This window comes from Aquarana catesbeiana, linkage group LG08, assembly GCF_042186555.1.
Source record: "Aquarana catesbeiana isolate 2022-GZ linkage group LG08, ASM4218655v1, whole genome shotgun sequence".
NCBI lineage: Eukaryota > Metazoa > Chordata > Amphibia > Anura > Ranidae > Aquarana > Aquarana catesbeiana.
Window position 1 is genome coordinate 22,545,533 of NC_133331.1, and position 14,778 is coordinate 22,560,310.

General features: G+C 45.5%; 1 protein-coding gene across 1 annotated transcript in view; it reads left to right on the top strand.

The window, feature by feature from the left end:
* Positions 1–14,778, top strand: part of LOC141105636 (alpha-2-macroglobulin-like) — a 177,842-nt gene that overhangs the window by 34,078 nt on the left and 128,986 nt on the right. The window contains exons 6-8 of the mRNA XM_073595601.1: positions 927–1,095; positions 1,381–1,465; positions 7,597–7,723. Of these exons, the coding sequence (XP_073451702.1) occupies positions 927–1,095; positions 1,381–1,465; positions 7,597–7,723 (381 nt within the window). The remainder of the gene's footprint in view (positions 1–926; positions 1,096–1,380; positions 1,466–7,596; positions 7,724–14,778) is intronic.

Sequence of the window (14,778 nt, forward strand, 5' to 3'; positions counted from 1 at the left end):
CTTGGCTGGGCAGTTATGCCCATAGGGAGAGGCTGGGTAAAGGTGAGCAAGCCCAAGAAAAGAAGTAGACCTAAATAATCCTAGGTATAACACCAGTGGCGGCATGTCCATTAGGGGTCCCTGATCTGCGTCCGGCCCCCTGATCTACAGGGCGCCAGACTCTGGATTCCAATGTTTTTTTGTTTTTTTTGTTATTATTATTTTAAACATGTATTTAGAGCCAGGGGCTTTAATAGGCTTCAAAAAGGTGGTGGGCTCCCACTCAGTTCTGTGACAATAGCAAATGAATATTTGCTATTTTCACACTAAATCTCCTGGCCAATCAGGAAGCGGGTCGTGAGACCTGTTTCCCGATTAGCTAAAATGTCAGACGAGCGGGGGAGTGGGATAGTGTATTTGCCCCCCCCCCCGCTGGGGTGGTTGTTTGCTGCCCCAAACCCAAAAGAAAACACCAGCCGCCACTGTATAACATCACAAGAGGGGGGAGGGAAGGAAGACTGCAATATAAAGAGGAAAGTGACTTACCAGGTCCCTATAAGGTAGGGAACCTGTTGTCAAAGGAAGATATGGACCTATTCACTAATAAGTGAATGGGGGTTAATGGCTAGAAGCATACAGTGTTTTACCCATTGAGGCCAGATAATGTTAAATGTGTTCAGTTTATCCTCCTGAAGGACAGTCAACAAAATATTTGTTTCAGCCACATTTGGAAGCACAGAAAAGTCTTGTCCCATGACACGATGATCACAAAATGTTTCTGGGTGCCTTTAGTCTATCTGCTGTTGATGCTCATCTCCCAACATCCTAATTAATCTTGCCTATTAACTGATAATGTTATCTATGGTCTTTGATAGAGTAAATCCGTTGCTGCGCCTCTCGTTCAGTCTTTACAGAGTTTGTATAACTGCCTGAATTTGCCATTTTAGGATCCAGCTGGGAATCGGATACATCAATGGCTGAATCAGCGTACAATGGGATCCTTCCTGTACCAAAGTTTCACCATGCTTGATGACCCAGATCTTGGATATTATCAGATCATAGCTAAAAGACAGTCTGGTGCCTTAGTTACTAAATTTATCAAGGCTGAGCAGTATGGTATGTATGACTGGTGATTTCTTCTTTGAGCAGTACTGTTGGAATCCTGTGGCAGCTTTTTCCATTGCACATCATGGCAGACTTGCCTCTGGGTTTGCCTCCTCCCCCATCACTGACAACTCTGTGCTCTCCTTCAGCCTTTCGTTACTTTCTGCAATCTTTTCTACTTGCTCTACGCTAGCTTGTTTTTTCATTTGGCCTTTGGGTTGCCACTGATGCGTGAATTCCCCCTGAAGTTAACAGACCCCAAAGTTTAAAGATAAATAACTTTTTTTTTTTTTCCAGCTTTGCCCAAGTTTAGCCTAATGCTGAAAGCTCCCAATAGTGTAACCATCCTGGACAAGAATATTTCCGTCGAGGTGAATGCCAGGTAGGTTAACAAGACAATTGTAGTTAAAAGGAATTTTATTTATTTTCCCTTTTTTTTGAATGTGCATTTATTTAGCTCTTGACACTTGTTGGTGTAGCGGTGCCCTCATGGGGTCACTGAGTGTTCTTGTTCCACACATCACCCTGCCTGGCCAGACATTTCAGACACACTTTGACAGTGAACAGTCTTTAGTTTGTTTTTTTTTGTTTGTTTTTAATTGGGGGATAAACTTGGATGGGGAAAGGGACATGGGATGCCCAGATGAAGAATCTTATTTGGTTGAATCTAAATTTGACAGTCTCCCATACTTCACACTCCCCAGCACACTACTTAAGATGACTTTGCTTTCTCCACTGTACAATCTTAGATTCTTGTCACCGTTGGCACATTGTTAGGCCTCACTCTAAAGAAGTCTCAACATTTTTACTAGTAGCCATTTTCTGGCAGGGGTCTGCAGTCCCCTCTGTTGTAGCAACCATTATCGATGAAAAAGGACAGTGTGCTAACAAACTTGCTGGACTACTGATCCCAGAAAGTCCAATGCAAATCCTGCCAACACTCCTGGCTGCAGCAACTCGACTCCAACGACACCACAGTCTCTCCCTCTGGCTTCACATTCAATCCTGGCATGTCTCTCCCAGAGCTCCTCACTGTGCTTCTCACTCACCGACCCCGGAATGGATCCCTCCTGAATGACTTGCCCGGCAGGACTCCCCACTGTCGTCCTGCTCCTGTTCCAGGACACCTTTCAATGACTGTGTAGAGAGGCTCCGGACCCGAGTTCACCCCCCACAAAGGGGGTTCCCTCAAGGGCCACGACAGTCTAACACTCCATCATTCATATAAAAAAGGAAAAAGTTTTGGGACTTTAAATGAGGCTAGCACTAAAGGGATGCTCGCCTCCATCCTGGTCTTTGGTTATAAAAAAAAGGAGGGACTTTAAATGAAGCACACAGCAGCACAACGCAGGTCAAGTGACCAAAATTCATTTATTTGGTATAATCCATGGTGTGTAAAAAACATTTCGGGCATCCAACCTCTAAAATGCTGTGGGCATCAAGCCTCTATATAATAAACCATGGATTGATTATACATAAAATACACATAAATTACACAATAAGTCATGATCCATTGTCACACAGAGAGCAAAGATAACAATCAACATACATGTGTACAATTGTTACTGTGAATTAGACCCAAAGAGAGCCATGAAAATTAGGACAAATAATTCAAAAAATAAAAGGATTTAATGCCATGACAGATACTTATAAAGGTAAATGGAATCATTGAAATCTTGGTGTTCCATGATATGTGAAGATTGGTAATAATCAAAGTTCTACAAGTTTTGCGGTATAGCAACCGCTCATCAGGAGCATACGTCATGGAATGATTCTAAAAAATATATTTTTATAAAAAAAAAAAATTATTTTCAGTAAATAAACAGGAAATGAAAAAAAGGTTTTGTATACAAATATTTTACTTGTACGAAATGAATTAAAGGTTGTGTGACCAAACTCACGTCTGCATCAGCGATCCAGTGAAACAGTATCCAGAATCGCAGAGAGCTGCAATGCAAAGCCGCCCAATGCCAGGGTGGTCAGCGGGAATGAGAACAACAGCCATAGGCATAACCATTGCTGGTAGGTGCAATGAGTGTAGGATGCGGACCTCTGTGTGGGAAATCTATATGAAACAAGTCATAGTGATGTGTGTTGGTGTGTGAATGTGAGAAAAAAAAAAAAAAACGCTCCTGATGATGTTGCTATACCGCGAAACGCGTAGAGCTTTGATTATTACCAATCTTCACATATCATGGAACACCAAGATTTCAATGATTCCATTTACCTTCATAAGTATCTGTCATGACATTAAATCTTTTTATTATTTGAATTATTTGTCCTAATTTTCATGGCTCTCTTTGGGTCTAATTCACAGTAACAATTGTACACATGTATGTTGATTGTTATCTTTGCTCTCTGCGTGACAATGGATCATGACTTATTGTGCAACTTATGTGTATTTTATGTATAATCAATCCATGGTTTATTATATAGAGGCTTGATGCCCACAGCATTTTAGAGGTTGGATGCCCAAAATGTTTTTTACACACCATGGATTATACCAAATAAATGAATTTTGGTCACTTGACCTGACTTGTGCTGCTGTGTGCTTCATTTAAAGTCCCACTTCTCCTTTTTTTTTTTTTTAACTCCATCATTCAGTTCTTCCACCCGACCACTCCTCCCCAGCAGGCTGACCATGAGTGTGTGTGTGTGTGTGTGTATATATAAGGCCTGCCCCCTGCCAATCCTAGTTGGGGGATTGGTCAGGGCTCCCAGATATACTCCATGCTACTCTCACCCTCTGCCCTGCCTCTTTTCCAGAACCCTCTGGAAACAAAGGGGGCACCAGAGAGATAAAGTACATGTCAGTCACATAGTTACATATAGTTACATAGTACGTGAGGTTGAAAAGTCCATCAAGTCCAACCTATGTGTGTGATAATATGTCAGTATTACATTGTATATCCCTGTATGTTGTGGTCGTTCAGGTGCTCATCTAATACAGTACCTGACCGCGAGAATGTGTTTTCAGCGCAATCCCATTGCGCTGGTTCTCAGCGACAGGGAACTGTGCATCTTGTGCTGGCTCGCTCATCGGGAAAGGAAAACTGTAGAGGGTGCTACACTGATCATTGCATCCTAATCCATGCTTATTTGCCTATCAATGTCATGGATAGAAGAGGCCATCAGAGGGCAGCAGTAAACTCTTGAGGATCAAATTACATGAAGCCTGTTCATTTTCAGTTTATCTCATATTAGAATCTTGGATAGATGTTCCTTTGTGTTCCCCATTGTCCTTCATTGTCTTAATTTCTTCTTTTCCCAACTTTATTTATCTTGGGTGCAGTAGATATTAAAACAGTAGCAAATCTAAAAACAAACATTTAAAATTGCAGCCCAGCAATGCTGAGTGGCTTCCTGTTCATTTTACAAACTTTAGTATAGTAAACAGTTTACTATGCTTGGGTTATAAATGAACACAATGGGGTTGATTTACTAAGGCAAATGGACTGTGCAGCTGCTCCAGAGCTTAGTAAATGAGGTAAAGCTTCACTTTCCAAAAAACAAACCATCACATGCAAGAAAAATGATTAAAAAATGCATTTTTGCTTGCACATGATTGGATGATGGAAATCAGCAGAGCTTCTGCTCATTTACTAAGCTCTGGAGCAACTGCTCTTGCAAAGTACACAGTCTATTTGCCTTTAGTAAATCCACCCCAGTGAGTGCCTTCCTTTAGAAAAGGAAGGCGCTGGTAAATTTGCATATTTACTAGCCCACTCCATCCTGAAATGTTCCTGCCAGTGGCGGAACTACCGACATAGCGACCCACGCGGGTGCTATGGGGCCCACAGCCGAGTGGGGCCCAGTGAGTCGGCGTGCAAGTGAGTGGGTAGCGGGTGAGCCGCCAAGCTGCCCGTCTGCTCGACGCTCGTACAGTCACACTGACTGTGCAAGTGGATGCAGCTGGGCGTCTCGGCGGGCGCGTGAGAGAACGGATGGGAAGCTGCCAGCTGGGAGGCTCGGTGGGTGGACTGGCCAGTCAGCGGGTGGCAGAGCAGAGAGATGACATAATCTTTCACCGCCTGGGGCCCACCCTGCATCCTGGCAGTTCCGTCCTCACTCACTGTGCAGGCAGCAGAGAGATTACATAATTTCTCTGCTGCCTGACTCAGACTGGAACACAGGAAGTGACAATCCCCATTCCCCACTTTAGCAGGAAAGTGACAATCCGCAACGTGTGGCAGGTGACAATCCGCAACTTGTGGCAGGTGACCTGACAAGTAGACGATCCGCAACGTGTGGCAGATGACAATCCGCAACTTGTGGCAAGTGGACAATCCGCAATGTGTGGCAGATGACTTGGCAAGTGGACAATCCACAACGTGTGGCAGATGACAATTCGCAACTTGTGGCAAGTGGACAATCCGCAATGTGTGGCAGGTGACGTGACAAGAGGACAATCCGCAATGTGTGGCAGGTGACATGGCAAGTGGACAATCCGCAATGTGTGGCAGGTGACATGGCAAGTGGACAATCCGCAACTTGTGTCAAGTGGACAATCCGCAACTTGTGGCAAGTGGACAATCCGCAACTTGTGGCAAGTGGACAATCCGCAACTTGTGGCAGGTGACGTGGCAAGTGGACAATCCGCAATGTGTGGCAGGTGACTTGGCAAGTGGACAATCCGCAATGTGTGGCAGGTGACGTGGCAAGTGGACAATCCGCAACTTGTGGCAAGTGACAATACGCAACTTGTGGCAAGTGACAATCCGCAACTTGTGGCAAGTGACATACTCGTGGCTCCCACTGATTTTGCATTATGGTGAGTTGAACTATTTCATTTTATATAACAATGTAGTAATAGAAATAATGTGTTTCAATCATCCTCACACCATACCAACCATGGTGCCATGATGATTGAAGCGTCAACCACAGACATTGCCCCAATAAATTGCCCCCAAAAAAATATATTTTCCGGCAGTGCCCCTCCCGAGACAAGACTCTGGATCTGCCCCTGGGTGAGGATGAGGAATGTAAGTTTACTGTTAAGCCTCCCGGGCGCTGCGAGTCTGGCCATGTCCCGACACACTCAGCCACAGAGAGCAGAGTGGGCGGGAGCAGAGTGGGCGGGGCGGGGCAGAACACCCGAGCGCGCCTGTTAAGGGACATCGTTTTTGACACATGAGGAGGCTCTGGAGTCTGGACAGGAGGTAGGAAGGGAGGGGGAGACTGTCATCTGTTATGCACTGTTTTGCTATTTTTGGTTCAAGGGTGCAGATGTTCCTAATGCCGCGTACACACGAGCGGACTTTACGGCGGACTTTGCCCGGCGGACTGGATTTCGTCGGACAATTCGATGTGTGTGGGCTCCAGCGGACTTTGTTTTCTCAAAAGTTGGACGGACTTAGATTTTAAACTTGTTTAAAATTTATCCGTTGAAATCGAGTCCGGTCGAAAAGTCCGCTCGTCTGTATGCTAGTTCGACGGACAAAAAGGCACGCTAGGGCAGCTATTGGCTACTGGCTATGAACTTCCTTGTTTTAGTCCGGTCGTACGTCATCACGTACGAATTCGACGGACTTTGGTGGATTGTGTGTAGGCAAGTCCGTTCATTCACAAAGTCCGTCGGAAAGTACGTCGAAAAATCCGCCGGGCAAAGTCCGCCGTAAAGTCCGACCGTGTGTACGCGGCATAAGACCTTCAGAATAAACTTGATCAAACTTCCATTAGGGCCACTGTTCATCATTGCTGTCTTATTTCTCCCCTATTTGTCTTGTATTTACACAGAAGTTTAATCAGAACAGAAATTGGTTAGAAGGCTGGAGGTGTGTCCTTCAGGGGCTGCATATAGTATACTGCATACTTTGTTGTTCAAAATTAATATAAGCTGTTACCTGGGTACTGTGCCACATGGGTGTGGTAATCTGTTGTTTAATGGCATTAGTTCATTTTTTTGTGGGGGGGGGGGCATACAACATTTTGGTACGGGGCCCTGTGATTTCTAGTTACACCCCTGGTTCCTGCAGCAGGAGAGGAGGGAAGCCAGTGGAGCAGGGGGGCCAACACAAGGGGAAGCTTAGGCAGTAGGGGGAAATCGGCACCATGTGTAGTAATTGGGGGTGTGCCCAGGCACATCCCTTGTGCGAGCCTATGGTGGCTGCATTTTAATTTTCTTAAATCTAGGCAGTAAGTTTGCTGTTTTCAACCTTAATAGGCCAGGCTGTCTAGACAAAGTAGCAGGTAGAGGACAATTACTAAAATACCCACATTTTTCAGTGGTTTAATGCAAGATATGAAGTTGAATCCCAACCCCCCCATCACCATTCTCTCCCCAGCTATCACCCTTTTCCCTGAAATTGCAAAGATCTGTGGCTGACCTCCACACTGCCAATCTCCAGACCATCTGCACCAGACAGCCCTAGTGAGGGGGATGGGACGCTTATTAGTTCCCCTAAATTTGTGTTTAGAAATATTTGAACACAGATTGGTTTTAACCTGTCAACAGACAACCTTTCAAAATCAGTGTGCAAAACTAAGTCTTATTTATTTATTTTTTTCCCCCAGGTACACATATGATCAGGGGGTCCCAGGGAAAATATCCGGCAGACTGTGCAGACCGCCAGCTTACTATTACATAGGAAACACCTGCAATAGGAGTCCTGATGGTATCTGTGTGCCATTCACTGGAACGGTGAGATCCAACTGCAATCATACTAGCAAATGTTAAACTTTTTCCATTCGCCTACATTTCTCTCCTTTACTTTCCAAAATAGTTGTGTTTTTAATGATTATGATCCATTAAGATCATGTGCCACATCAACCCTTAACAATCGTTCACACTGTACCTTGTAATGACACAAATCGCGGTGGATGTACAACGTCATTCAAAGTTGCACATCTTCAGTATGTTGCAATGGTCCTGTGTTGTATCCCACCACAGAGAATACATGTGCAGTGTGTGTGTGTGTGGGGGGGGGGGGAATCATGCAACAACTGTTTGTGTAAGACAACTCATTAAAAATGAACGGGCTGCCGAACACAACATTCCTTTATGCAGAACATGTGCCCTGCATTATGGTCTGAATGGTTCCTTGCAATATAAACTGTGATTTTTATATAAACAGTGATGTACAGCAAGCTGTTGCAAAACCTCCCATCTGCTTCAAAGGTCTTAAAGCCTTTAAAGCCAAGGGTTCTCAAGCTTTTGAAGAGCGCAGGCCACTTAAAGTAGTAGTAAAGCCTCTAGGTTTTTTACCTTAATGCATTAAGATAAAAAAATCTTCTGTGCTGCAGCTGCCCCCCCCCTTTTTTTTTTCTTACCTGAGCCTGATCCAATCCAGCAATGTGCACGAGCCCAGCAGCGCCAGCCACTGTCTCTCTCTCCTCATTGGACAGATTGACAGCCATTGGCTCCCACTGCTGTCAATCAAATCCTGTGATGCAGGGAGCGGGGCCGAGTCCTGCTGTCTGTCAATGGATGCAGCAGCAGGACTCGGGAATGAGTCTGCACAGGTGCCCCCATGGAAAGCGGCTTTCTGTGGGGGCACCCGATGGAGGAGCAAGGATCGCCGGCGGGGTACACCAGAAGAGGAGGATCGGGGCTGCTCTGTGCAAAACCTTACATATAACCTGTTTTGTACAGGTTCGATGTTTTTATTTAGAAAAAAAAAAACCAGTGATTTGGCAACTGGTCGCAGGCCACAATGCAATGAAATGGTTCAGGATTTAATTTTTTGTATTTTTTATTTTGAATAGCATATTGAACATTTTAAACAATCAGGATCGTTTTTTCCGCGGGACCAATCCCTATTGGATGTTACTTTAAAGTGGATGTAAACCCATTCTGCAGACTTGTACCTACAGGTACTGTAAGCCTAGAATAAGGCTTACCTGTAGGTACTATGAATATCTCCTAAACATTCACACATGCGCTCTGTAGGGACGGTATACCCGTGCCATCCCCTCAGAGCTCCATGCGGTGGTCAGTGACTCCCATGAGCATGCATGGGAGTGATGTCATTGTGGCGTGGCCAATCAGACGGTCAGAGGATGCAAACCTGGAAGGAAGACTGGGTAAAGATAAAAGCATCTGTCAGAGCTCACAGTGCGGCGGTGTAGGGCTTTGTTCTAAGGTAAGTATTTCATAATGTATGCGATGTATACTAGTATGCAATGCCTTTACTTTACAGGGTTTTTTTTTTAAATTGACGCAGTTTACTTACGCTTTAATCACAAAAATCACATTTTATTAACCAGATCACCAATAATCCCACTCTCGCTCAGCTGTGAGCAGTCAAAAAAGCTCAGAACCAATGTTGCTGCCTGTAACGACACCCCGAGTATGAAAGGGGTTAAAGTAGTTTAGGACATTCCATACCCAAACACAAAGTCACCAGCGCCCTGCACTTGTGGAGCTCTGCGGTGTGATGTAGTCGGTTGGCTGCCCTTAAGCTGGCCCCTGGAGGGCATCCTGCCTCGTTGGAGATGTGCCTCCTCCTCCTCCTCTGCCTCCTCCTCCTCTCTCCTATCAGGCATCCACATAGAGTCAGTGAGCTCATCATCCCCTCCCTTCTCGTCACTGGAGCAAACCTGGCAGTATGCTGCAGCTGGGGGAACATGACTGCCAGTTTGTTGTCCTTCTTGGGCAACCCCTCTCTCTGGGCTCACATTACTGCCTTCCTCAAGCTGGGTACCATCATCGGAGCCTTTAAAAATGCTGCGCATCCTCCTGCAGCATGTACTTGACACTGTGGTCAAACAGTTAGGGGGACTCCTCCGGTGGGGCTAGGGAAGGAGTAACTGATGATGACCTTGAGTCCAAGGAATAGGCCACTTTGGCACCTGCATTGGCAGCTAAGGTAGCCTGGTTGACAGAGGATGAGGAGGATGAGGATGGCTTGGTCATCCACTCTACCAACTCTTCGGCATGTTGTGGCTCAACATGGCCAGCTGCCGAGGAAAAGGACAAGCGTGCCCCACGGCCACGTGCTGATGAGGATGCACCGTGTCCACGACCTAGACACAGAGCCTGCTTGCCCTCTTTTATTGGCCTGTGACTGTCTGATTCTCCTTGTTGGCCTTCCAGACATACTGTCTTTGATGTATTGGAATAGGTACACAAGGAATGGCCTGCAGTGAGATGTAGCTGCATAAAGCTGAGATGTAGATTTATACTGCAGATAGCTGAATCGCCTGCCTGCCTGTAGTAGTATTCGAAAGAAAACAACAGGAATTGTATGCAGTGAGCTTTAGCTGCACACTGTGCCCAGTATACAGTACACTAATATACTGCAGCTAGCTGAATCAACTGCCTGCCTGAGGTATTATTAGGAAGAGAACACCAGCAATTGTCTGCAGTCAGCTTTAGTTGCACACTGTGCACAGGATACAGTACACTGACTGAAAATACTGCAGCTGCCTGCCTGTGGTATTATTAGGAAGAGAACACCAGCAATTGTCTGCAGTTAGCTTTAGTTGCACACTGTGCACAGGATACAGTACACTGACTGAAAATACTGCAGCTGCCTGCCTGTGGTATTATTAGGAAGAGAACACCAGCAATTGACTGCAGTCAGCTTTGGTTGCACACTGTGCACAGGATACAGTACACTGACTGAAAATACTGCAGCTGCCTGCCTGTGGTATTATTAGGAAGAGAACAGCAGCAATTGTCTGCAGTTAGCTTTAGTTGCACACTGTGCACAGGATACAGTACACTGACTGAAAATACTGCAGCTGCCTGCCTGTGGTATTATTAGGAAGAGAACACCAGCAATTGACTGCAGTCAGCTTTGGTTGCACACTGTGCACAGGATACAGTACACTGTCTGAAAATACTGCAGCTGCCTGCCTGTGGTACTATTAGGAAGAGAACACCAGCAATTGTCTGCAGTTAGCTTTAGTTGCACACTGTGCACAGGATACAGTACACTGACTGAAAATACTGCAGCTGCCTGCCTGTGGTATTATTAGGAAGAGAACACCAGCAATTGTCTGCAGTTAGCTTTAGTTGCACACTGTGCACAGGATACAGTACACTGACTAAAAATACTGCAGCTGCCTGCCTGTGGTATTATTAGGAAGAGAACACCAGCAATTGACTGCAGTCAGCTTTGGTTGCACACTGTGCACAGGATACAGTACACTGACTGAAAATACTGCAGCTGCCTGCCTGTGGTACTATTAGGAAGAGAACACCAGCAATTGTCTGCAGTTAGCTTTAGTTGCACACTGTGCACAGGATACAGTACACTGACTGAAAATACTGCAGCTGCCTGCCTGTGGTATTATTAGGAAGAGAACACCAGCACTTGACTGCAGTCAGCTTTGGTTGCACACTGTGCACAGGATACAGTACACTGACCGAAAATACTGCAACTGCCTGCCTGTAAGTATATTAGGAAGAGAATAACAAAAACGGATCTAGCTAAACTGAATACAGTGTGTGTGTGTGTGTGTGTGTGTGTGTATATGTATATATATATATATATATATATATATATATATATATATATATATATATATATTTATACACACACATATATACACACACATATACACACACATATACACACACATACAACACCTGCGATGCATATATATACTAAATACACTGACTGCAGCTAAGTGACTCCCCTGCCTGCTCTATCTAACTCAAATGAGATGACACTGTCTCTCTCTCTCTATCTCTCAGCATGCTGGAACACACTACACAAGGCCGACTTCCAGGCGGCCTTATATCGTGTGGGGCGTGTACTAAATCCCCTGAGGCATAATTGGCCAAAGCCACCCTGCCTCTGGCCAATTATGGCTCTTTGTTCTTACCACGCTGTGATTGGCCAAAGCATGCGGGTCATAGTGCATGCTTGGCCAATCATCAGCCAGTAATGCACTGCGATGCCGCAGTGAATTATGGGCCATGACATGCCACTCGAATTTGGCGCGAAAGGCCCATAATGTTCGTAATTCGACGGTTCGAACTCGAAGCTCATCCCTAGTCCCCAGAGTCTGTGTGTCTTGGGGGACATGAACCTGAATCTAAAGTAAGGCCACCTCAAGGGTTCCCAGGCATAAAGCTCAAAAAGAGCACCATTCCCCCAAATACCAGGGCCCATAATCGGTCAGCAAGAGGCTAGCATTCAGTCCCCTCCAAAAGCCTCTGTCCCGGCTAGCTCTGTCACACAGCCTTTACAGTATCGGGGTCTTTGCAGCCATGCCTTGAATTGCGAAACAAGAACTGTGGACAATCTAAACAAAAATACCATGGAAGCGCCTAGTAGTGCAATAAACATTTTTATTAAGTGTAGCGGTACCCCCCTAGGGGCTGCTGATTGACTCAATACCCCATTGGCTACCCCGACTCTGCGGATCCTCTCTTACCTCTGACACCTCGGGTTCCATATTGTAAAGTGATGTTGTCAATGAGAATCACACAAGGAGCTACTGAACCAATTAAGTAATTTACTGTAATATATGCTGAACATAAAAGAGTGCAATTCAGTATAAACAGTACATAACAATTGACAACATAACAGATAAGCTTTAGAATTGTAGATCAAACAGTTACCATAATGTGTGTATGCAAAAAGGCAAGCAATGGGATAGGCGTCCAATATACCAAACTTATATATTAAGCGCCTTCCCTATATATATATATGTTCTGTACACAAGGGCTCCCCCTAGGTTGTAATGCAATGTTCTGAATGCAAAGTGAACTGTGATGCTTTGTGAAAGATGATAGAAGTCTCTTGTTTTCTTGATCTTCAGCTAGCTCAGGATATTAGACTGCAGTATTTGTAAATCCAAAAAGGGAAACAAGTAAGCAGCAGACTGTAAAATGAATGATGTGCTGATAGTTGTGTACTTGCAACAAAAGGCACTTATAATAATTTCTCCTTAGCAGTGGATGTGATGCAGCATTAACTTTATAGCACATGGAAAACAATCCTGCAGTTCCGCTGTATGCAGTCTATAGATAAGCGAGATCACTTCTGTGGGACTACAAGTCTCACCCGCAGTCTGTAACTATCTAACACAGCAACAGTGCACTATATTGATCTGGGCAAGTGCCCGCTCACCACAACAGGCCCAGATATTTGTAAGGCTCCTTTCCTGGTATCTCAGTCCCAATCCAAGCTGGTGCTGTCACACCCCACTGCTCCTTCTGATGGCTGATGTAACTGTAAAGCAGGAAACCTTTAGAAATCTTGGATCCTCCAGTCCATCCACATGCTGGTCCAGCTGGCTGTGCTCTGGAACTCCCCAAAGGCCAAACGATTCCACTCCACGCCTTCCAGGCCGCAGTCTCCCTGTCTCACACTGCAGGCAGGTTTTGAATGGCGTCCCAAGGGGCCAGAAAATGGCCGCGCTGCCCCTTTTATGTCACTACCCAGCAGGCTGTTCTGTGACCTGGTATTGTGGGTAGGTGAACTGGGCATAGTGGGTAGGTAGTTCCCAGACTGAGTTTAAGCACATGAGTCACTTCCTCATTTACTACATCACCCACAATGCTTTGGAGCATGGCTTTACAGAAACCAACAAAAGTCTTAATACCATTAAAAGGAAAAGACACTAGAGGGAGCCAAACTCTTACTTATAAACTACTGCAATGCATAAATTAGCAAAGCATGGCTACATAAGCAAAGATAAAATAACACATAATGCACGCACATGCTCCTGGAATTACACCAAGCTAATCACACAATTGTGAGAATCCACCTTCAGCATCCTTGTATGGATGCCACTAGATGTAATTCACTCTGCTAAAGGCTCCTCTCCTCGTGTCTGTGTATAAAGAGAGCAGGGATCCGGCCACAACAGCTAGTGTATGACAGCCACCGGGGATTATGGAGTAGAGCGGCGTGCACACGTAGGAGGCTATTTGGGTTGTGATAGGTTTTAGGTTTTGGGGCCACATCAGACAGGCCATGGGTGGAGCATGCCTGCTTTTTAAAGCGCCCTCAGTTTGGGACTGTCGCGTACCTGGTTGGAGGCCAAAGTGCTGAGAGGGCTTCCCTTGTGGCAGAGTGGCAACGGGGAGTGCTATGCTCAAAGAAGCAGGGGTTGCCAGCTGCAACAGGCTGGAGTGATGAGATGTCCGCTGGATGGCAGCTGATGGGCAGGATGCAAGACTTGGCAGAAGGGAGAGCCAGGAGCAGAGTCAGGAGCCAGGCCAGTAGTCATGAAAGGAATATCAGCCAGGAGTAGGGATGAGCCGAACACCCCCCGGTTCGGTTCGCACCAGAACCCGCGAACGGACCGAAAGTTCGCACGAACGTTAGAACCCCATTGACGTCTATGGGACTCGAACGTTCGAAATCAAAAGTGCTCATTTTAAAGGCTAATTTGCATGGTATTGTCCTAAAAAGGGTTTGGGGACCCGGGTCCTACCCCAGGGGACATGTATCAATGCAAAAAAAACTTTTAAAAACGGCCGTTTTTTCGGGAGCAGTGATTTTAATGATGCTTAAAGTAAAAAAAAAAAAGTGAAATATTCCTTTAAATATCGTACCTGGGGGGTGTCTATAGTATGCCTGTAAAGTGACGCGTGTTTCCCATGTTTAGAACAGTCCCTGCACCAAATGTAATTTTTAAAGGAAAAAATCTCATTTAAAACTGCTTGCGGGTTTAATGTCATGTCGGGTCATGGCAATATGGATGAAAATCAGTGAGACAAACGGCATGGGTACCCCCCAGTCCATTACCAGGCCCTTTGGGTCTTGTATGGATATTAAGGGGAACCCCGCA